This window comes from Paralichthys olivaceus, chromosome 18 (assembly GCF_024713975.1).
Source record: "Paralichthys olivaceus isolate ysfri-2021 chromosome 18, ASM2471397v2, whole genome shotgun sequence".
NCBI lineage: Eukaryota > Metazoa > Chordata > Actinopteri > Pleuronectiformes > Paralichthyidae > Paralichthys > Paralichthys olivaceus.
Genome location: NC_091110.1, coordinates 18273143 through 18298416, shown reverse-complemented (window position 1 = coordinate 18298416; position 25274 = coordinate 18273143). Strand labels below are relative to the sequence as shown.

Sequence of the window (25274 nt, the reverse complement as noted above, 5' to 3'; positions counted from 1 at the left end):
AGCGTGGAGAGGGAGGAGCTGAGTGACACCAGATATGACTCCTGCTTTGTCTGTGTGTGTGTGTGTGTGTGTGTGTGTGTGTGTGTGTGTGTGTGTGTGTGTAGGCCTAGAAGAGAATAAGAGATCTAACCATCTCTAAAAGGTCACTGCTTGTCGTAATGGATAATAATGGAGATCACACAGGGCGTAGCTGTGACCAGCAGGTGAGGGCTGCAGGTTTCTATGGTAGAATAAAGAGAATAATCCAGGGAAGCCGCCTGAAGACAGAAATCTAATAGTCACAGGCTTCACTGTGTAATCTGCACACACACCCTGGTCATACATTGTCACACACTTCATTCTGACTCATTCTGGATTGCAAAGTGGATCATTTCTGACTCCCTTGGTGCACGAGGAACAAAGATCCACTTGGAAAGATCTAAATACCACAGATAGAGGTGCTGTTGTAGATTATTGTCCTTCGCACCTCTCTGAGAACACAGACTGTGTGTGTTCCGAACCTCGTCCGCATTTTATTCTGTCATCAAACATTTCAAAAACATCATCCCAGCTTTCATCTCGGGTGCAGATGACTCTCAGCTCTCCACCTCTGTCGCATCGTGGAGTCGAGCAAACTACAGGTCTGTGGCCCAGATGTTGAAAACTGAATCTCGCAAAAAAAAAAAAAAGTCCTTCTGTGAAACTCAGATGTTAAGAATAAATCTGAATTTATCACCTCAGGATCAGACTCCTGACTTTCCAATTCTGCTTCCTGCATTTTTCAACAATGATTCAAAATCCATTGTTTTTGTGCAAAGAATTATTTTGACGATCACTAATAACACATGAATGAATTATTATCCAAGTTATTTCTTTATTTTAAATCTAGACTTCTTTGTTCTTTTACAGGGAAAAGAAACGTGCTGGTGTTTATCACATGATAGTGACGACGACTTTACTCTTTTGTGAAATCTGGTATCAGTTTTATGAAAGAGGAACTTTAACTTCAGCAGAGAACATTATTAGCAGGAATAGCACGACGGACGAGTGTGAGAAGAGGAAGAAGACTGGTTTATATGAGTCGGAGCTGATGAGTTAATGAGGAACTGAGTGAATAATGAGAATCAAAGAATAAAAGACCTTTTGGTTTTTCAGAGCAAATATGAGACAAACGTAGTGGGTAGAATCTAAATGGAGCTATTTAGTTGTAAAATGAGATTTTAAAAAAATGGCAATTACTCATTAAAATAATTAAATAGAATAAATAACAATAATTTTGTTATAGATTTAGTTAAATGTCAAAATTCTTCATGAGGAGAAGAGAAGCAGTTCATCTCTGAGCCAGAGGAGGGCGTCAGAGTATCATTACAAATATAATTTAGAGTCGAGCTGCTGAGTCAGTGATCATTGACAAAGTATGAACTTTAACACTATAACGTTTTCTTTATATTTGGTTCATTTCACTTTTGGTTTTTCCGACATGTTTTGATATAATTTTCCAAAAAAGAAAATCATGATAAAAAAAAGAAAAAAAAAGAAACTCTTACTGATCCTGCAAGACAGCGCCACCTGCTGATGGAAATAATAACCAGGAGCTGGGCTCTGCTCTCTGCGTCATGTTGACATTGTACCATTACATTAACAACAGATGGGACGATGTGTGTTTCTCATTTTGTATTTGTATTTGTGATCTCCTCTAGTTTCTCTATCTGATAATGTGATCTCAGGGAAACGCCGTTAAATTCTGCACGACCGTTCGATACGTCTGGTGAAATGACAATAGAGTCTGATTCGATGTGACACATGCAGGTTATTTTATCTGCAGCCGGAGAAAGTTCTGTACAAATGTGAAGAATGAGAACAGGCAGAGCGGCAGAACAATAACGTACAATGGTTCAAAACGGACGAGGGACCAATGAAGAGAGATGCCATTCCTTTCCAAAAATAAAACAGGACATACAGGCGAGCAGGCGACAGGTGGACACAAAGGCTCCTGGACCCCCCCCCCCCCCCCCATCTCTCTCTCTGTGTGTGTCTAAAACACTAAATACTTGTTAATGAGAGGGCTGGGATATGCTGGTCGTTTACACTTATATATATATATATGCACAGATTCCACATAAAGACGGATACAGGTGTTTCTCCTCATATATATTGTGCATTTCATTGAGTCGCAGCTTATAGACTGAAACAGATTGTGGATGTCTAGAAAAAGGACGGTACATTGATGAGGACACAGAGGGAATATCAGCTGTTTCAGTGTTTGAACGTGTTTGCTTCTATAGAATCTATATTAAAGGTTTAATTACAGGTTGAAGTTGGATTAATAAACTTTGTTGTTGATCAGTGTGAATGTGGAGAACTCTCCAGCACTGCAGCCTTTAGAGCTCCAGCTACAAAACCTGAGTGAATGTCCATGGGGACAGATCCCAGCTGCCACTGTCCATCACCACACACACACACACACACACACACACACACACACACACACACACACAGTGACCGAGCTGGTCCATGTCGAGCACAGGGCTCATGGCCGTCCCACGCAGACGCACACAGTGAGGAAACACTCCAAGTGAGTCAACAACAAGGTCTCCTTACCGGCCATGGGATTCTAACCCAGCGGCGTATAGGCTACTGTGCACCAGAGAAGAAGAGCCTGTCCAGAGGATCATCTAGACTCAGTATGAAGACTGTGGCCCTCGTTCTGCTGGTTCTGGTCTCCTCAAGCTACAGTTTACAGAGAGGTAGGTCACGTTTCTGTATCTGACGCTCAACGAGTTTTTTTTTTTTAAGTTGACATTCTTCAACTCTTGCACAAAAATAAACGTATTTTAAGGATGAAGGCCTTCGTCATGATCTTTCCTTTGACTCTGTGCATGTATGAGTTTTATACGATGACGGTCGAAAGGCTACTGATCAACACAGTCAGGGGATAGATGGGGAAAAAAGAAATATCATGTAGAACTTTTATTTTTGCATCTGTGTCTTATTTTCTATTGTTTTCTTGAAAAGAGCACAGGGTGAGCGTGCAGCACTGACATCAGCTGTTTTCCACTGCGTCCTGCAGGGAAATGGAGAAAGTGTTTATAGGCCTCCATAGTGTAAATGTGACTAAATCTATATCCTTCCTACACTCTGGCATATCCTCCCCGCAGGCTGTTGTACAGGTGCTCAGGGACCAGCTAATCTTACCTCTGCTGCTCTTTCTGCTCCCACGTGATCAAAAGCAGTTGAATGACATTTTCTTTCCTGTTTTTTTTTTTTAAATCGACAGAAGTCTGAAGCTTTAATCAGCTTTTAAAGGCGGCAATCAACCTCGTTAAAGTGTCGTCATGACAAGAAAACAGGTCCAGAAATGAGGAAAAAATGGAAAAACAGCATTAGGGACTTTTCAGTGGCGAAAGTTCAACTGTGGCTTCGGGGGGCAGGACATGTGAGATGGGCACCGTATCAAATGCTGGCACGCGCACAGGCAGGCCTGCAGAGCGCAGACATATAATACATGTTTTATGAGTGCAGATATACGGTGCGTGCTGCACATCGGCTGAGGGAGACAGGTGGTGTAGTGGTTTATATCATAGTTGATGAACTGGCCGAGCGCAGGCCTGGATTTGGCAGATGACCTGTACTTTGCGTCAGTGATTACAAGGCTGAAAGAAATGTGGACAGCGTCTTTCTTCACAGTCATTATTACTGTTACTGTAACTGGAGCCAACGCTCGGTAAATAGCATTAGTCAACTTCCAACGAAGAGTAATCAGGGATTTTTTTTACCAAACGTCACCACTGGGGATGTTTTGAGCTGTAAAAGTTTCTGTAAACGATGTTTCATTATGTCAAGATATAGCCAGGCCCCTTGTTTTCACTGCAGAACAAAAAAGCGTGTTCCAGCACTATATGTTTGACGGATGTGGCTCAGGAAGTATAGCGAGGGTCGTCCACCAAGCAGAAGGACGGTGGTTTGATCCCCGGCTCCTCCAGTCTGCATTCTAAAGTGTCCTTGGGCGAGATGCAGAACCTCAAATTACCCCTGACGACTGTGTGAAAAACATTGTTTGTGATTGACGAGACAAAATTATTCACTCTCAGGTTCCGTCGGGCTGAGCTTTGTTTAACTTGAATTAAAATGAGAAAACAGTTACGAGAGATTCTGATCTTTATCGATCCTCTCTGAGTCTAAATAACATTTGTCTTGAATAATGACACCTTTAATAAGTTAAATAGAGTTTTATCAAAAACAATGTGGGTGTCAGAGTGTAAAATATCCTCCACAAATATTCATTCACAGAAGATGAAAGTGTTAATGTTGCTCAGCGTATCTGGGAAGCCGTGCAAACAAATGGACGACTCCCCCGCAGATATCCGATCCCCCGACATGCCACGAAAACAACACTATTTTTGTGTTTGTCCTTGTTTGACCACGCTGAAAGTCAAAAACTGTGTATTTGGTCTGCACGATAGCATCACAGAGAGAGAGAAAAGGAGGATAAACTTCAAATACAAGCAAATACCAGTGAATCGTGGGGCTGTATTAAGATAGATGATTTTAAGAAGGCCACTGTTATGGGAAAAAGAAACTGGGTGTGGAAAGATTGAGAGATACGAGGAATAAACAGAACAGAGACGCATCAACAATGACGACATGGAGGACGTCGTAAAAGACATTTGTACGAGCAAGTAAAGATTCACCCTGGACATCGACCAGCAAGTTATATATCATTATACTCTGGAGCTTATACACTAACATTACGGATAACAAGAGGCAGCCGTCACAACACTGATAAATGTACGATAATTAATGCATTTGTACATAATCTACATTTTATCATGTAGTGACAGTATTAGGAGACGTCACAGTGGTTTCCAGGATCCATTCGTTAACGCTGATTAAGTTGAGTTGACGACACACTGAGTCAAAGTTAACGAAAGCACTTTATTGATTAAAGGTTTAAGTAAAAAAATACTTTTCCATCAAACAAAAACCAAAAACAGACTCAGCAGCTGGTGGGGAAAAACTGTTTGGCTAAAAATATTACATTTAACCTCAGAGACACAAATTCATACTGAAGTATTCCGTAATCAGACAAAATTGTTATTAAACAACTTTCAAACTTCATTTCGGCTCCAACAGGAGAAATCCCGGTGATTTGGCTTCAACTCTTTCCATCGTGAGTTCATGAGTCAAACAGCAGCGTTGGGGTGAGCGTGGAGAGTGTGTCGACTTCTCTTCCACGTTTATTATCGTGAAATCTTCATTTCACAAGAGAACAGTGTCCTGATCCTTTCCTTTATCGTCCTTCTGTTTTCTTCCTTGACTTTCTTCTCCCCCCTCCTCCTCACTTCTTTGTATTCTTTTCTATTTTGCCTCTTCCTCCTCTTAGAGTTCGTGCAAAGTTTAAATCAACCCCGGTGTCTCTGATGTGAATCCACACACAACAGTTTCTGCCTCATCTCTGTATCTTCTCTCATCCTCTTTTCCTTTCAACACATCTCTGTTTGAACTCCCCCTCTCATTTCTCCTCCTTAATATATTCGCTGTCAAAAAAACAAAATAAATAACAGACGACCTTATTCGGGCCGCTTGCTTTAATTTCACCTTCGTCTCACTGGTCTGAAAAGAATCCATCGTCTTGTTTACTCCTCTCCCGATTGAAGCTCAATCTGGGTTAATCTAAATATTGATCACATCTTTAACTCTGGATTCACCTGGTTTATAATAACAGGTGGTTGTATATAGAAGTCTGATAATCAGTTTACACAGAGCGGGTAATTCTTTCCTTCTAACAAAGACCATCTGTTGAAATCAGATCTAGAACAAAGAGAGTGCACCGGGGACGGAGCCCGTCCTTGAACCCTAAATTAAAATGTCCTGGTTCCAGCTTCTGCTTGAATAGAAAATTAAAGATAAACTGAAGCTTAAGATTGAGTTCAACAATCCACTCTCTGTCCTTCTCGGTTTAAAAGATCCAGATGTTTTTTATTCTTTAGTCTTTTCCCTCCAGTCAGTCATCCTTCTACTGCTCCAGGTCAAAACTGAAACAAACGTCAAAACCTCTGATTCGTCAGCGGAGCCGGACTGAAACAGATGACTCGGTCTAAAATAGGAACGCCAAGAATGTTGAGTAATTTAGCTGAGAAGAATCAGCTGTGTTCCATGATGAAGACTGTCATGTATCATAAAGAAACATCGAGCTACAAAAACCATATTGCGAGGACACTTTGCAGAAAACACACATCTGCACAACCGCGTTTCAGCTCCGCTCGAACTGTGAGACGTTGTTTTCGCTCCGAATGCCAACTTTTCCCAAACAAAGGATTTCTTGTTTTCTAGCCCCTCGTATCATCACCTTACTAGAGACAGTGGATGTGCTGCTGGATCACAATGCCACCTTCATTTGTGAAGTGGAGTCACGTCCTCCTGCTGACATCACCTGGACCAAGAACAACCAACCAATCATGTGAGTTAACGCCAGTAAACATTTTTGATTGTACTCTTGGAGGTCAGTTGATGACTATGCCTTTTTATAGTGGAAATCTATATTTTGGTCACATTGTGTACATAGTAATATTTAAATTAAGTGAAGCAAGAGAGACACACAATGATAGAAGTTTCAAAATAAAACAGCAAACAGAGAATTGAGTGCAGTGAAATCCAAAAGTCCAGAAGTCCTATCACAAGCAGATCCTGAGTTTGTGGCATAAAAAAAAGTCCAAACACAGTTTCTCATAAGTTCAAAACATTCTTGAAATGAGTATTCGTCTATATAAGGTTCATATAGTAACCCTGATCCTGATCACGTTCACATAACCCTAACCCCAAGTATGGTCCATCTCTTCTGTTTACAACTCTCTGTCCCATATTAGGTATGACCCTCGCTACAGAACCAGGGAGCAGGGACAGATGCTGATTGTCCCTCATGTGAGAGAATCAGATAACGGAGAATACTGCTGCCTCGCCAATAACGGCATCGGGGAGGCGGCCAAGAGCTGCGGAGCGCTGCAGCTCAAGATGAGTATGTCTGTTTTCTTCCAAGGTTTTTTAGAGCTGACGTCCCCGGGCTAGATTTTTAAAGAAGACGGTACAATTCCAAAATCTAATTTCTCAAGAGCACTGAGAGACAAAGCGGTGAAAGTTCAGGATCTTTTTTTGTTTGTTTGTTTCTGCATTAGAACCTCAGATCAAACGACATCCCACCAACCTGACGCTTCTGGTCGAATCCAAAGCGGTGTTGCCCTGTGTGACCCTGGGAAATCCCAAACCAGATGTCACCTGGATCAAAGATGATGAGCTCATCAAGGTTTGTCCAACAAAGTTTCCTAATTCCATCAAGCTTCTAACTGATGTAACGTATTCAATAAGATCTTTGACCGGGGAAATCTAAACAAATGGCCCACTTTTGAAAAAAAAAGCATAGCCTGCTGTCGAGAAACATGGGAAATATAATTCTAGCAAAGTCGTGTCTCATCTCCGTCAGATCACCGACCGTGTGACCATTCTGGACTACGGTGCGTTGAAGATTCACAACATACAGAAGGAGGATGCGGGGCAGTATCGCTGTGTGGCCAGGAACAGCTTTGGTTTAGCCTTTTCAAAGCCGGTCACTATAGAGGTACAGGGTAAGTATTTTAATGTAATCTCACTTTTTACGCTTGTTAGAAAACGCTATTAAAACTGAAGCTGAATTACTTATTGTTTGCAGTGTAACTATGCCAACTGAACTGTGTGGCCTCTGTACGCTTCCAGCTCCGGCACGAATCCTGCGGGTTCCAAAAGAGAAGAGAGTAGCGTACGGCAGCCAGATCAGCCTGGACTGTAACGCCACGGGGAATCCGATACCCACCATCACCTGGCTGAAAAATGGGAATACTGTAAGTTTCTTTAGCTTCAGTGTTTGAAGGTGTAGGCGGCGTGAACCAAGAACCTTCTGGCTTCAGATCTGACAGCAGGTGTTGGCCTTTCTTGATGGGGTTTGCATGTTCTTCCTGTGTCTACGTGTGTTCTTCCTGGGTACTCAATGTTCCTTCAACTGTCCTTCAGACTGGGTTAGGTTTGTTGGAGACTCAAAATTGCCTGTAGGTGTGAATGAGACCATGATTGAAGGTGTATCCCGCCTCTTTCTCGATGTCAGCATGGGTTTATATGGTCAACCCAAAAAATTTATGAATCTATACATGTTCAAACACTCCTCATCCATCCATCCATGTCTGCCCAGTCCCGTACCCAGTCTCATACATGCCCATGATCTTATCTCCTCTAGAGAGGTTGAGTTTTGGCTCAAATGTCCGTCGGCACAGCCAAACATCAGAGGAGTTTCATCACGTAGCAGGCATTGTGACAGCTTGTCAGCTGCAGAGCTTTACATAATGGGAAAGCTGTGACAATAACGGAGTGGATGGGGGGGGGGGGGGGAAATTCGAGTGATGGAATCTCAATCTTCACTTGCGGCAGCGTAGATGTCTCCTGAGGTGACGTGATGTCCGTCTGGAGGAGCCGGGAATCGAACCACAAGATTTTCTGATGGCTCTACCTCCCAGACCACATCCTCCCCCTGAGTGGTGTTGTTGATATACTGCCTATCTGCCTGTACTCTCAATAGTCATGTGCGTAGAAGTGCAATTGAGGAAACCGGGACACGAGGACACTAGAAACACAGCTTCACACATGCAGGACAATGGAACACACACACATCAGATCAATTACCCCACATCTCTCTTTATCCTCTGCTCTCTTTCTGTCACACACACTTGCTCAAAGTGGGATCAGTGATATAAACAGCGGAGGAATTCTCATTATGGCGACGGGGGATTGAAGAGATTGCTTTTCATTTAGCCAATAATACTCAGTATTATCAGCTTTTTAATAAGTGAACTTGTGGTATGATACCGATGTCGCAGAGTGCTGACTTGTGAATTGACGATACTGGGCTATAGGTCACGCACGCCTCCTCCATGTTAACAGATGGGACATGGACTAAACTTTTGGATAAGTTTGTCCCTGTAAAATACACATTCAAAGAAACATATTAAATGAATAAAGAACAATTCAGACTTGACTGTGGTAAAACCTTCAGGAAACAAACTTTGTGGTGACTCAGATTGAGGCTAAATCATGAAGATTACATACAGGACCACCTGAACGCGACGTTATTTCCCAAAAGGCAGCAAGACATTTTTAATGTGTGCTATTGTAGGCAGACATACCCCAAGTAATGTCTGGATATTTAATAGCCTTTGGTGCTAACTACAACATGATTACAGGCCCATGATGCTTGTAAATACTGTGTGTGTGTGTGTGTGTGTTGATTAAAATGACTGTGGGAGCTGCTTTCTGGCAGCTCGCAGACATCATTAAATTCAGCGGGGCAGCGAAGAGATCATCGTAAAAACAGATGCTATCAGACGCACATACAAATATGGGCATGTTGCACACATCACACTCACATTATTTATATTTATACAATAAAGATTGAAACTAGAGGGCAATAAATACATTTCATCAGGTTATATCAGTGTAGTGTGAATATCAGGGAATTTAAATCTTCTAAATTATGTTTTCTCCGTCCGTCCATTTGGTTTTTGGTTGGTTTGTATGTTTGTTTGTTCGTAAGCAAGGTTACACAAAGACAACTGAATGGATTTCCAAGTAAATTGGTGTAAGGATGTGATGTGGTTCACGTTAGACCCCATAGGCTGTTTGTTATCTGCTGAGTGCCATGGTTACAAGTGTATTTCAATGCCAGACATTTAGTACATGAATGTAATTTTAACAACTCAACACCCGGGAGACTATAACCAGCGTAGGAACAACTGACACTTATGAGAATTTGAATGGTACAATTTCATTAAACTCAGCAGCATTTCTGTGTCACTGCTCGTTTAATTGTTTTAATTATTCCGTCTCTGCCTCCAGGAAACACTTTCTTTTTATGTCTTATTATTAAAATGACTTTAATGCCATAATTCCAGGCTTTTGTAAATCACTGTGAATTCCCTCGTGTCAGAACGCCGTTATAAATAAACTCACTGCCTTGCCTCGCTCTCACAAACCTCTTTCCAGTTGTAGCAGGGAGCAGATTTCAGTGGAAAGAAAAGCTTTGATGGCAGAAGGACAAATTTACGGAGTGGAGCATTTAGCAGCTTCGCAGCCACGTTGTTTTTTTCAGGTGTCGGTACAGAGAATTCATGTAGAACGTTCCTATATCAACTTGACAAGCAAATAATATGAAAACCATGGGAGATGTTTGGCTGCACGAGGTCTTCGTCAATGTCCCCTCTCGTGGACAACGTGTTTTCTTTTTTCTTCAGATTTCAGGAGCATCCGTTGAGGAGACGCTGGTGGGAGAGGTGATTCTGTCCGTTCTGAAAGTGACGGTGAACATGCCGGCTCTGTTCACCTGTCTGGCCTCCAACAGACACAACGCTGGAGCGTACACCGTCAAAGCAACCGCAAGAGTCACCATCAATGGTAGTGACCATAGATAAAGACGGATAACATGCAGCTCATAAACCCTCCATGTTAGCAGATGGGACATGGACTAAACTAAAAAGCTATAAGTATAATAATGCACCTGCACTGAAACACTTAGAAAGAACACAATTAATAATAATAAAAGACAAAAAGGATTTAACACCCGATCACTGCAGTGATTTCCGTTGCACACATTGAGTACTTTGTATATTGTGCGTCTTTATATGTGTATTGTTGTTGTTGTTGTGTCTTGTGTTATTTCAGCTGCCGGTTATATTGGAGGTGTTTTGTGTGGCCTCAGCTGTTTTAGGTGTCTTCCCCATATGGCTGATTCTTCTCAACCACACCTCATGACCCCAGTCACCTAAAGACAAACAAACACACACACACACACATGCATGCCTCCCTGGCCACACACAGACACACACACTGTCCGTCCACATGGTCGTCCCTTAGTCTCCTCAAAGCCGGCTATGAAGAACCATGGTTGGATTTCTCTTCCAGCTCAGACTGATTTTTATCTCTGTGTCTCTCTCTTGTCTCTTCCGTCTTCTCCTCCTGCTTGTTCTCCTTCAACCGACGTCTTCCGGACACTGCCACTTCCCCATAGAGTGGAGGTAAGAGACATGACTGTGTCCTTTGCTCAATCTTTCAGGGTTTCCTCTTGTGTTTCCATGAAGCAATCCAGTTTTGCAGAGACACATTTAAGCCTGAATAGTCAGAATAACCACACAGCACATCGCTCGTCATTAAATTTTACACAGGCGCCGAAACCACTTGTGTTCTTGCTGCATTTGAAGACACTGAAGTGCTGTCACTTCCTCCGGGTCTGCAGGCGACAACGAGCATTTCAGTCGCGTCAGTAAAGATGCTTTGCCAAGAGGGAGCCGTTCTCTCAGTCACTCATGTGGTGTCAGTTGAATTTGAACTTTGCTGAACCACGGCACAACCACATCTGGAGAGGGGAGAGAGAGGGAGGACAGACAGACAGGCAGATGGAGAAAGACGGAGAGAAAAAGAGGAAAAGGTGGGAGAAGAAAGGGAAAAGAAAACATCGGCCTGATGAGAATGTTTGAGGAGAAAGGAGATAGTGGTCGCAGACTGAAAAGGTTTACTTACAAGAATCGCCAACTCATGACCACATCTGGACCATATGTTTGTATTGAAACGGAGAGAGCGGAGAAGAAAGAGAGAAAGTAGAGGGACGGAGGACATGGCGGGATGATGGGGTTGATAGATTTACAGGTTAGCTCGAGGTCTGATGGTTTGGATTGAACTCGAAGCACCAAACTCCACGAGAGGCGACATCTGGACATTGTAACCGTGCACACACTTACACTCACATGCAGAGGAATCAGATGTGTGGCAGAAATGTGGATGGTGTCCATGCTGGAAGGCGAACAGATGTGAGAGCTGAGGCAGACAGGAGAAAAAGCAGAGCATGGTTACACAGGTTGTATACGACTGAGCCGCTCTATCACGAGGCAGCTCCCACAGAGAGGCAGCCAGGATGTAATGTCATATGAACCTCCTGCAACTTGTTTCACGATCAACATCTGGATCACATCAAAGAAGATATTTTTTAGATGCACACCTCCGCAAATGTTTACTAAATGTCGTAAACTCAGGAAGCCGTGGTCTGCATCTCTTACTGCCTTTCATTCGCTTTTATAACAGCTTGGCAAAAGAAATATATATATATATATATATAGTGTTTATTCAGTCGAGTAAAATCAATCGTGCATGACTACAGTTAGTCAAAGTTAATTTTGTATGTGATGCAAAACGTTGTCTGGACCGAAAACAACCGGTTATTGTCTGTTTGATGAAAGAAGCTAGTCGGACTGTAAACAGTGTAAAGGAAGAAGTGTGGGCCTTGATATCTGTCCACACCAGACGCACCAACATATTGGCTGTTGCCCCCAGACGCGAATCCGTCGCCCCAGATTGGTGAAAGGGTCGGATACAAGTGTTTGTGTTCTTGAAGGTTGCTTGGAGAGTGGAAATTCTGGATCCAGCTGTTCAGATCAGAAAGTGAATCATACCCCGCATTTCACAAACGTTCATAGAAGTCAGTTGCGTAGTTTTCGTGTAATCCTGCTAACAAACAAACTGTGCTTCTCTCCCTCTGTCAGACTCTATAAAGGTGTTGCAGGCTACTGCAGCGCCTACCGAGGAGATGTGTGTCGCACCATCCTGCGAGACGATTCGCTGGTTTTCTTTAACTCCTCCCTCTCGGACCCCGAGGACATGCAGGAGTACCTGGTTCAGAGCTGGTCGGCGGAGCTGGAAGGCCTCAGTGCGCTCTGCGGCCCCGCGCTGCGCTCGCTGCTATGCCACGCCTCCTTCCCCGACTGCAACCCATCGGGGTTAGGACCGGCACCGAAACCTGTCTGCAGGTAAGAGTTTCTCTAAGGGTGAATCAACAACATAATAAATGACTGAATGAATAGTTTATCATCTGTTCCCCACTCGAAAAAACAGAGAGCACTGCCTGGCGGTGAAGGAGCTGTACTGCCATAAGGAGTGGTTGGTGCTAGAGAGCAGCATTTTGTTCCAGCCGAGCATCTTCAGCTCCGTCATCGGGCCCAACGCTCCCAGTTCACTGCTGCCCAAATGTCAGGCTTTGCCCAGTCTTCGCTCAGACCCGGAGGCGTGCACACACGTCCCCTTTGTGGGTAAGAGACAGGAACACTGTACAATCCAAAATGTAAGATACATCTCTGCTTTGTGGGTACAAGAGTTTATTTCATGCTTCTTGCACAAGACATTTAGTTGTCTTCTATATCCCAAATACGGAATCTAAGACCGCTTCACTACAAGTCATGACTATAATGTCAAACTTTCTGATTTTACCTTCAGCATTTTATTAATTGCTCAATGAAATGTGTTTATACGGATCATTTAAAAGTATTGGTTTCAATACTCAAGGTTTTTAATCTGTGTGCTTTTGCATTTCAGACATAAAGAGAGATCACATCACAAGTAAGTTTAAAAATGTGTTTTCAGTCATCACCACTAATCTCACACATCAACAAACTGATCCTTTATTGAATAGAAATTGTTAAAAAATAAAATATTAACTCCATTTTCAATCTGTCTGGTGTCAACAGCAACATGTTACAATGACAGAGGCCGTTTCTACCAAGGCAGCGTGAACGTGACGAGGTCTGGGATCCCGTGTCAGCCATGGAGCCAACAGGTAACGTGTGTGTGTGTGTGTCTGAGTCCCTGAAACCACAATGCATCACTTCACAGGCGAACAACATATAAACATGAAACATGCAGCGTAGATATAAAATAACCAGTAAAAGAGCTCAGGGGAGAAATGTGTGATTTAAAAAAGACAGAAGTTTGAACAAGTTACAGGAAAACAGAGGAACCTTTGAAACGTCTCGTCGTTGACGGTGAGGCTGCCAATTCAAACCTGTATTAAGTAAGTGTGACTGATGTGAAGTTTTACAGGTTCCCGACCTCCGAAACAGAAAAACACACACAAAAGTGCTTACAAGTGGATACACAAGCACACACAGACACGCACTCTCTCTGTGGCCCGAAAGCCCCTCTGTGTTTTTATGGATTCAAGTGAGAGGGTCTGAGCTGTTTCTACTCTCCTGTGTGTGTGAGTGTGTGTGTGTGTGTGTGTGTGTGTGTGTGTGTGTGTGTGTGTGTGTGTGTGTGTGAGTGTGTGTGTCTGCCAGGTCAGCAGAGAGGGAGGGGCTCATCGTGTCACATCCTGCCTCTGGAAGCAATTAGCTTTCACACGCATATGCTGCAAATGCTCCATCACCAACACACACACACACACACACACACACACACACACACACACACACACACACACACACACACACACACTCGCACTTTAACACTCAATAGTTGCCCAGACACACACGTGTGCTGGATGTGAAACTGACAGAACTTTCTCCAAGGCGTTTCTCAAATATTCCCGCACATTAGCTCATAAGAGAATAATATGAATATTAGAAAACATTTATTCACATAAACAAACTGTTTCTCTCACAAGAAGAAGAAATATCAGTTTATTGAGTCTTTTTCTCCTTCAACAAACATCGTCTGAAAACATGTGATATGATTTACTGCCTCCTACTGTGTGTGTCTGTGTGTGTGTTACAGTGTACACAAGATTGTGGGTGTATTATGTCGGGATCACTACAGGTGCATTGATGCAGAATGTTAACGTGTGGCTGCAGATTTCATTTTGAATTTCCTAAAAATCAACCTTAAAATGTTCCATATTAATTGTAAAAGCGTAACGAATGAGCTTAAGCTGCAAATGTCAGCATGCAAGGCTTTTACTTATTTGTATGTACTTTAGTTCTCTTGTATAATTTAACTGTAAAGTATTTAGGCACTAGTTTCATGTATTGTTTGAGCGTTATCAAGGATTTTCACACGATAGAAATGAAAAATCTGTTTTTCACCACTTTCTGAAATGAAGGGTGAGAAATCATCCTGAAGTTCCAGCGATAAATCTCCGTCATGGTGACGTGTAAATCTTACTGGACGTTCCGTGTGAGAATGGAAAGCGTGACGAGCACGGCGGCAGTGAAACCGCCCGCTGCAGCTCTGAGGTGAAAACGCATTGTTCTGCATTAAAGTCAGGATTTAAAGTTACTAAGAAAACACAGCGATACCAGGAAGTGAGCGTGTAGCATGTTCTGCTTCCAGTAAAGGCCGGAGTTTTGTGATTATGGTGCAGCAAGGACAAACACAAGTTAAAAGGCCGGTTGTTAAACATGACGGGATCATGTTGATGATGATTCTTCAGTTCCTGGCCAGGACCTAAGCTGCCATTTCCTCTTGTAAGAATAATAACGGCTTGAAAAGTCTGCAGGAGCAATTCTCCCAGAAGGCAACGTGAAGCTGATTGGAACATTTAGAGGCCTGGAGTGGATTTTTCATTGGATGAGGTTTACTCAGAAGGTTAAAAAATTATATCTGTTTTTATTCAGGAATGTGGGAATTTGTGATGGATAGTAAATATAAAATACATGAAATAAAGCTTTATTGATATTTTACACCAATAAATCAAACATCTCTATGTTCAATACACGACTTTCTGTTATTTAACTTTATTTATGATCTAAAAGATGATCTGTGATCGGGTGTGGGTGGTCATTTCAGTGTTCGAGTACGTTTAAGCATTTGTCTTTTAGAGCAGGTTTGGATTTAATTAGATATTTGATGATATAAACACAGGTTGAAACATCATGATCGACACTTGAGACTCTGCAAGTATCGTCGGAACGTTGACACCACAGCTCGATGCCTCGATCACAACTGCAGAGACTCTGGCTCCAAATGACGCCGTCGGCACAAGATGGCATCTTCAAAACAAATTCATCAAATTGAAAACAGCCTTTGCTTTTCCCTGTGAAGCTCCCCCTTGTGGTGACCAGAATAATAACAGATTGCCATTGTGACAACAACATTGTCATGATGCAGCGAAACATCCGCATGTTCGGACAACGGAGACTTGCACCCTGCCAAGTGCCTGTGTCTCCTTCTGGAAGCCGGAGACAAACGGTTGTTGTTTAGGTTTGAGGATTCGTTGTTGTTGTTCACATTCCTGGCGACCTGAGGCTCGAGCAGAGTGCACGACACATTCAGCACACGAGCGGAACGCAGCATTCTTCAGCTCATAACCTCATATCTCCCGGGAGAGGTTGGACCAAGGCTCTTTTGATGACTAAAGCTCATGACACATGAAGACACCAGATGTTCTGTGTTTGAGTTGGCACTCCAGTTTGCAGAAACAACCATGTAACCCCATAATAGCCCTCGTTATAGAACATTTCACAACTTATGGCTATTAAAGTGGAACCTGCGTATAGACCATAAAGAAGTTGTGCTGAGGTCCATCTTAGTTTCATTTTCTGATGTGGAACTCAAATTGGCTTTAACAGCTCTGAAACATTCCAGAAAAAAGAACATCCAGAGCACAGGGTCAGCAACAGAACACAGCAGATGATGTTTTACTCAGAAACCCTTCTGGTCACAGGCTGGTTCCCAGATGTAGTCAGCAGGTTTGGAGGTAGAAAGAAGAAACAGAAAACTTCCGACAGGCCATGAAGTAAAAGTCTAATTTCCAAGATGCATTAAGGTTTACCAACTAAACTCCTTCCTTGTTGATCTTCATGTGTTGTCTTCATCTCGTCCCGCAGGTCCCCCACCAGCACCGCTTGTCTGTGGACGTCATCCCAGAGCTGCGGAGCGCCGACAACCACTGCAGGAACCCGGGAGGAATCAGCGACAAGCCCTGGTGTTACACCTCAAATCCCAACATACGCTGGGAGTACTGCGCCGTGCTTCAGTGTGGGGAGGCAGACACAGCGCCAGGTACTCTTACACAGTATTACACCATGTACCCATGACAGTATTTCAACATGTTTGGACCTAGGAGCAAATGACCAAAATTCAATGACCAACCCAATTGGGTTTGATGCTTTTTATTTGTGTATTTAATGAGTAAATCCAGCTTATTACAATGTAAATCTTATTTTTTTAAATCATTTTGAATATCCTTCATATGTTAAAGTAATCAGGGAACACTGGAAACTAAAGAGTAATTCAGTTAAACATGAAACATGCTCTTATTTAGGATGCAAATTAAAAATATCTATTATCTAGAAGTCACGTATTTATACTCAAAACGTACCAAGCTGACTCTGGATCAGGGTACAAACACGAGAACATGCCACCCACAGACACACTAACACACAAAGCGCTATTGTGCTGTCGCCCGCCTGGTTCTCACCTCTTAATCCCACCTCTGAGAGTCACTGTTCAGGGAGAACTACTTTTAATGCTGGCACACTAAACATTTATGGTGTTACTTAGTAGATATTACGCTTCAACTGGCAATGGCAGCAACGCTTTAGAGGCAGTGTGTATGGTCTGACTGAGGGTTTTTGAGTTGAGGTATTTGGGCTGGGTTTTATTGGCTGTTTGGCTGGTTTTGTCACACGGACCTGGCAACCCCTGACTTGCGAGCAGCGAATTCTGGTCGAGCTTAATGGTTCAGCTTCCTGAGTAAAAATATAGTTTCCACAAATGAACAATGTCAAGTTAAGATGTCTGCGTCCATGACTGGTAGAAATTGTCTTGCCCTCGTCCATATTGAAATCTTTTATTTTTGCTCCCCTGCTGTTTCTTCGTCATTCATCTTAAGTTTTTATATTTTATTCTTCGTCTAACTGTCCTCCTTTAACACCAATGATTAAAATAAAAATTACAGTTTATGACTCTGTGTTTGTCAGTGACGCAGCCGGATTCGCAGGGCCCCCGTCAGACGCCTCTTGCCCCCCCCATGACCACAGTATCGTCTCCGGCCTACTCCATGTCCGTCATCGTTATCATCCTCTCTGCATTGGCAGCTGCGGTGTTCCTCTTCATCAGCGTCCTCGCCTGCCGCAGACGGAGGAAGCAATGGAGGAACAGAAAGAGGTAAAGGAAGGAAAGGATGCACAGCTTCTCTCGTCTCCCTTCTGTCCCTCGCTCATGTGATTTTTCTGGGGTCCACAGAGCGATGGAGACCCCGACGATGAGCGCTCTGCCGTCGGAGCTCCTGCTGGACCGACTCCACCCAAACCCCATGTACCAGAGGGTTCCCCTGCTGCTCAACTCGAAGCTACTGGCCCTCGAGTACCCACGGAACAACATCCAATATGTGAGAGACATCGGAGAGGGGGCCTTTGGACGGGTTTTCCAAGCCAGGTGAGAGAAATGGAGGAAAGTCAAGCAGACGGAAAAAGGGGAGAAGAGGAGAAGTGGATGATTGAGGTAGAGAAAGATGAAGAAAGAGAAGCGGTTATGTTAAAAAACTCAAAGAAAAGGGCGAGAGACGTTGTGAAGAGGGAACAGAGCAGCCACACCAGACCCAGGTCGTTCAGAGAAGTGCTGCGTCATTCACAGAGTCACAGGCAGAGCTGCTGCCGGTGTCACTTACACTGAACACCGACCCTGTTCAACACACAGATGTCTCACACTCGTCTCTCTGATACCGTGAATCACCAGACCTGGCACACGGAGTGCATGGAATTAAGAAATGGAACAAATCTCTTCTACATATATTTAGGTTGAAAATGTGGCCTGAAGGATTTTTGTGTGGTTTCCTTCTTGCTCTGCTTAAAATCATGATACGTTTTTTATATATCGCAGAATAATAAAAGACCCGCTGCAGCCAATTACATATTCTTTCTCTTACAGTGATTCACTGCAGCGGGAATGCTTTTTGTCAAGATCCATGTTATTCCAGTGAAATCAGTGATCAAAGAAAACCACCAAACAACTTCCTTGGCGGAGTTTAAATAAAGTTTTATATGTTTGTGAGACTCGGTTTTATTAGAATTCGTCTCCCGCAACTCAAAATCTCACAAGTTTAACAACCGACACAAACCAGAATCGCACCTTTTTTCGTAGAAGAGCTTTTGAATTGTTTAAGTAAGAGATTCAGACATGACAACGAAGGACTGACGGACACACACATCATGAAACAGACGAATAGATGAGCTCTCTAACTTTCTACCTTCAGCGTTACACAAAGTGAAGACTTAGATATCAACACACAGCAGCACGGTGGCGTGTAGCTAAGACGTCCATCTGGTCGGCTGCTAATCCCTCAGTGAGAAGTGGAATGCTGCAGTATACGGACACCCCTGGGAACACAACACACACACTCACACACACACACACACACACACACACACACACACACACACACACACACACTCACACAAACACACACACACACACACATACACACACACACACACACACACATTCTTTCACCCATATTTATATAAGCTTGATTCTAAAATGTTGTTTTGGTGGCGGCTCCTGTAGGAAGTATAGGGACCCATTAAAATGTCTCGACGTTTCATATTGACATAAGAGTCTGAAACTCAAATTTAGCTTCACAATGATGGTGCACGGACACACACACACACACACAAACACACACCATTCACGGAGACCTAAATAGAACCAAGCAGTAAATAACTTCTTCCCCCACAAACAGGCTGCAATCTATAGTTTCCCATTGTGTGTGTGTGTGTGTGTGTGTGTTTGTGCACACGTCTATTTTTAAAAATCTAATGTTGAGTTTAGTCTGCCCTTATAGTGAGCGACACAGGAAGCTTGCATGAGCACATGTATGTGTATGTTTCCCTTCCACTGACCCACATCTCTAGTTCTCTGTAATCACACTGTTGTGTTGGGCGTCTTGTTGGTGAGACTTAAAACACAAGAGTTAAAGACGTCTGGTCGATGCATCACGAGAAGAAAAAAAAACGCCTCAATGCTAAAACACATAAAAATACATGTTTACAATGACTGAGCCGCATCGTCAAACCCACGTGTGTGTGTGTGTGTGTGTGTGTGTGTACGTGTGTTGCAGAGCCCCAGGTCTGCTGCCTATGGAGTCTTTCACCATGGTGGCTGTGAAGATGCTGAAGGAGGAGGCGTCGCCCGACATGCAGAACGACTTCCAGAGGGAGGCGGCGCTCATGGCCGAGTTTGACCATCCCAACATCGTGCGACTCCTCGGTCAGTGTGTTTGCATGTGAGAGTGAAGGTGTGTGAGGGCGGCAGCAAGATTTGGGGACGGGGGGGGGGGCGTTATGTGCGTTGAATCAACCAGTAGAACCGTAACAGATCCACGGGAATTGAACCCCTCTTCAAGTGCATGTCTTTCAGTGTGTTTTATTTTTGAATCTGAAAACAGCAGCGGACATTTTCGTCACAGCGTGTTTTCTTAAATCTGAATTATTCCCTTTGACGGACATTTGTATTAAATCCAGTTTCCTGTTCCCACTCACGCTCATCCTGAGTGACGTCGTCCTCCTCAGATCTTTTCCACAGTAAAACCACCACAGATCCAGACGGAACCAGTAAATGAAGAGTTCCCTGAAAACTCATGTACCTTTGTCGACCTTGATTGAAACAAACATCCTCTATTAAATTTTTATCTACACTAATGCAGCAAATCTAATCTAACACAAACAAGCTCGCATCCGTGTTTATTTCCAGGGAGACGCTCGGAGAGACAACGCAGCCCAGCGAGTAAACAAGCCCATCGCTCACTGAAAGACGTGCGTTTACTTTGGTCCATTCTGCAGCTCTGGTAGTTGAGAGTTAAAATTCACCACCGTTGGAAAAAAGGGAAACGATTTTTCAGAGGTGAAACGGAACCGAACTTTGGATGAGTCATCCGCAGAGTGACTCGCTGAAGTCCGAGTTACTTAACCTGTAATTACCCTCTGGGCTAATAATACGCACGCGTATACAAATATATACATCATCAATAGAATGCATTTGTTAAAATTAGAGGGACCACATGTCCTCATGTCATGACTTTGCCGCTTGTGCAGGACGGGGCCTCAGTGATCTGTATATTTACACACACACACACACACACACACACACAGACACCAGGCAGAAGTAATCAGAGCTCGTTCCTCTGACAGGCTCCTTCACTCTGACACACAGGACACGAACTAACTGAGCTTGACCCCCGAGCTTCCTCCCCTCGCCTTGTTTTCACGTTGTCGTCTCTCTGGACATCGCAGCTTCGAGACAGTTAAACAAACATTCCACTTGGAGAGCGCTGACCTCCGCCACGGCCCAACAGTCTGATTTTCTGTTCGGTTCTGCACCAAATGTCACAAACTCACAGAAGACAGAGTCAAAACTATTTTCATCCACCAGCTTGTCTGGAGTGTCGCTGCTTCCTGTATCCCTCGTTTCAGATTAAAAGCCCTGTAGTTTTTTCTTACAGTCTCAAGGACAAACAAAATGAAAACTCCCGAACAGAAGTTAAGATTCCACCGTCATTGGGACGACAATAAAAAGCTGATACATTTCATTTATGAGTTTCAGCTGTTTGTTTGAAGCCCAGTGATGTTTACACAGTCAGTTCATTAAACCAAACATTATTTTACATTTCCCTTATGCTATCTGACACATTGGATATTCAGGGGGACTCTGGGATTGCCACAAGAAATAAAGTTGTGGGAGTTTGACTTTGGGAGTTTTTGGGGCCAGCGACGGGTCACTGAGGTTCCAATTCATGATTCACACATGAAACAAAATGCAATCAATCAGAATTACGACTGTGGCCAGTGCTCCGACCGCAGAGAGCGGACTCGCCATGTACTGAACTGGAAACAAACACGGAGAAGATCGTCCCGGGCCTCACACGCTTGGCTGTGGAATGAGAAACTAAAACTACTGTCTGGCTCCTGTGGGGTATTTCTGTCCTTGTTGGCAACTCTGCTGATTTGTTTGAGTATTTTCCACAGAGCTGTGTTGCGAATGCCAGGTTACATGAATGTGGGACATGTACGGCCTGTGCTTTGCCGCTGGGGCTCTGCACAGTCTTCACATTGTGCGCTCTAAGTCCTCTAAGCTGTGCACATCGCAAAAAAGCATTTACAGGAATTCAAAGATAAACAAGCAGCCGGCCGCTCTTTACTAGAGGCCGAGTCAATAAGAAGCGAATAAAGCAGAATACATTTGGTGAGTTTTAATATCGACAGAGCTCAGAAACAGATTTATAGATGGATAAATTGTAAGATAATAATCGTTTTTTGATTATTGTGTCTTTTGTGGAGACACTACCTAATTTATTTTTCCTTTATCCTAGAAGAACTTTTTTCTTGTGACTTTTTTTTCCGTGTAATAAAACAAATTCATTTTCTAAATTTCCCAATTTCTTGTCAACATGGCTCTAATACTAATCTACAGTGTCACAGCCAAATACTTCCTCCATATCAAGAGCTGTGGAAAACGTCTCACTGCAAAACGCCCCTCAGCATTAATGATGTTTCCAGAAACCTAGAAAGAATTATTTAATTGTATGTTAAATATGTAAATTCAGAAAAAACTGTGGCCATAATCATTTCACCTAAAATCTGTGCAGACAGGCCCAGAAAAACACGAGCTTCATTTAAAAATACACCAAGTCTATGTCACACAGATGTAAGACTGTACGTCTACACCACTTTAAAGTTTATTTACGAGCATGTACACATCACAGAGGGTTTCGTCTGTGTTTATGTCTGGACCCGATATATTTTTACCCTTTACAGTGAATGAACTCATTATATAATCTGCTGTAGGAGGAGAAACACACTTGATGCAGGATGTTACGACGTCACTGATGTGTTTGACTCTCGAACCTCCGTGGTGGAAAGTAATCAGCCCTTTCAGTTCTGTCTCAGATCATAATTTAAGTTATCCTCTCTTCACCAGGCGTGTGTGCGGTGGGCAAACCAATGTGTCTGATGTTCGAGTACATGGCCCACGGTGATCTCAACGAGTTCCTGCGTCGTCGCTCTCCGACCCAATCGGTGCACACCCTGAGCTGCGCCAGCCTCTCGGGCCGCAGCTTCTCCACGGAGTCGGACGCGGGACAACTGGCCTGCGCTGAGCTGCTGTTCCTTTCCAAGCAGATCGCCGCGGGGATGGCTTACCTGTCGGAACGCAAGTTTGTGCACCGTGACCTCGCCACCCGGAACTGCTTGGTGCGCGAGGAGATGGTGGTGAAGATCGCAGACTTTGGCCTCTCCAGGAACATCTACTCTGCCGATTACTACAAAGCCAACGAGAATGACGCCATACCCATTCGCTGGATGCCCCCAGAGTCCATTTTCTACAACCGCTACACCACCGAGTCGGACGTGTGGGCCTATGGTGTGGTGCTGTGGGAGATTTTCTCCCATGGCATGCAGCCGTACTACGGCATGGGTCACGAGGAGGTTATTTACTACGTGAGGGACGGTCACATCCTGTCCTGTCCTGAGAACTGTCCTCTGGAGCTGTACAATCTGATGAGGCTTTGCTGGAGCACTCAGCCGTCAGACAGGCCCAGTTTCTGCAGCATCCATCGGATACTGGAGCGAATGCATCAGAACACAGTGAGCGTGAATGCTGAGCCTGAGCCCGACTGCTAACCTGGGAGATTTCTTTTTTTTTTTTTTTTTACAAAATCACGACTGTACCTGTGCAAGATGTTGTGATTTCGTGTCTGAAACTCAATTTGAAATGAGCCGTCCACTGAATACTGTGACTTGCTTGTCCAGTTGTACTTGTTTAAGTCGCCTGATTCCACAGCGGCAATAAACAATCACTGTAAAACACTGATGTTGATTGTTTCGTAGAAAAGTTGCTATTCCAGTTTTGGGCATTCTTGATGTATATTTTCTTTTTCTTTTTTTTTTCATCATGTTGTTTTTGATCGTGTCTTTTTTCTCTTGATTTCAGAAAAAATTTAATAATTCTATAACTTCTCATTTCCTCTTCAGTGACTTAAAAACTGCTGAGCTGTCGTCGATGTGGAAGGAATAAAATCTTTATTATCTTTATTCTGACACAATAATGGTTCAGCACATTGCAAATATTATACATATATTTAGATTTGTTCTTTAAATGTATTTGATTAATATAGAAAATATAAAAATGCTGAAGTTGCCTTTCAGATGAATAACATGTTTTTACATGTGGTGTGATTTCATGTTTTTGGTATGTAAATGAACATTTTCACCACATGTCTCATTATTTCTTGGCGCTACTTTCTAATAAACTATTATTTAACATGTTTGTCTGTTAAAAAACTGAGTCACTATAAGTATTGAAGTTGTGGAGTTAAGTATTAACTATATTTAACAAACATGCAAACAAAGCAACAGAACGACTTCACCCCTGCTGCTCGTGATTCTACAACTTTGTCTCACAGAATAAAAACAAACTCATCATAAACTAGAAAGCACATTTCGTTCTCTTTAATTAATTTAATTACGAGCCACCCCCCCCCCCCCCCCCAAACACATGTTCCATGACAGGTCCTCTCTGGCACCCGCCCCCTCGTTGTACCATGTGGAGGCAGCAGTGTTGTTACTCACCACAAGAGGGATCAGAGGGTGAACTGCAGCAGGAGGAGGAGGAGAGATATTACACAGAGCTGATTTAATCGTTCAAGGTGAATTATCCCAAAAAACCTTGCATCCTGGATGTTATGAAACAATCACATCATTATCTGGAACTCATCTCTCTCTCTCTCTCTGCAGAGGAACCTGATTTCTTTCACCAAGATCCATGAGTTAGTCTCTGAGTGATTCAATGATTTCCTGTATGCACTCGAACAGCAGCCTTCACTTTCTCTCCTCGCTCTGTCCATTATTTCCTCACCGTTTCCTCTCTTATCTCTGTTTGCTGTCGGTTTTTCTTTTTTTGAAATTCTCCGTGTGTCTCCCGGCTGCAGACGCTGGGTGTGAAGAACACGTATTCACAGTGAACTCGGCCAATTTATCCCAAACAGCAGACAAAAGTTTGTTTTTTTATGCAGAATGGACTCTGACCTTCCTGCCAGCGGACGAGTGCGGCCCTCAGAGTTTGGAGACTGTCATGAAGAATCCCTTCCTGATGTCACGATAATCCTCCTTTGGTTCGGTTCATCTTCACCGCACAGACATATGATAATGTTGCGCGGGAAGTTGCTGCATGTTCCTGGACATCTCGGCAGACGCGTCCGCAGCTCAGCTTTTTCTGTCTCGTTGACTTTTCCAATCTATTTAGAAATTGCTGAATCTGTCAGTTTAAATCATTTCTTCCACCCATGTGTCACACAGAGCGGGACATTTGACCGCGGGGACACATTTGTCAGTCATCAAACCATCGGGTGGGGGGACGACAAAGATGTGGCATCCCCCTCATTCGACGGCACAGAGGAACTTCCTGTGTGGCTGCACCAGCTCTGATTGGACCATTTAGGGAGTAACAGGAAATAGGGAGACATATATCAG

The 25274-nt window shown here is 43.4% G+C and overlaps 1 protein-coding gene across 1 annotated transcript; it reads left to right on the top strand.

The window, feature by feature from the left end:
• Positions 1–2460: 2460 nt before the first annotated feature.
• Positions 2461–24070, top strand: musk (muscle, skeletal, receptor tyrosine kinase). Its single transcript, XM_069513995.1, has 17 exons — positions 2461–2726; positions 6313–6439; positions 6846–6994; positions 7152–7279; positions 7457–7598; positions 7726–7850; positions 10287–10446; positions 11060–11066; positions 12585–12848; positions 12934–13127; positions 13411–13434; positions 13563–13651; positions 16638–16812; positions 17733–17919; positions 17998–18189; positions 19871–20019; positions 22726–24070. The coding sequence occupies exons 1-17, from the start codon at positions 2666–2668 to the stop codon at positions 23424–23426; spliced, it is 2874 nt and encodes a 957-aa protein (XP_069370096.1). The 5' UTR covers positions 2461–2665; the 3' UTR covers positions 23427–24070.
• The last annotated feature ends 1204 nt before the right edge of the window (positions 24071–25274 follow it).

Excerpts from the sequence above, each read along its gene's own strand:
- musk (XM_069513995.1), top strand. The coding sequence starts at position 2,666 with ATGAAGACTGTGGCCCTCGTTCTGCTGGTTCTGGTCTCCTCAAGCTAC. Across the intron at positions 6,440-6,845 it reads AAGAACAACCAACCAATCAT|GTATGACCCTCGCTACAGAA; the intron begins GTGAGTTAACGC and ends GTCCCATATTAG. Across the intron at positions 13,652-16,637 it reads GTCAGCCATGGAGCCAACAG|GTCCCCCACCAGCACCGCTT; the intron begins GTAACGTGTGTG and ends CTCGTCCCGCAG.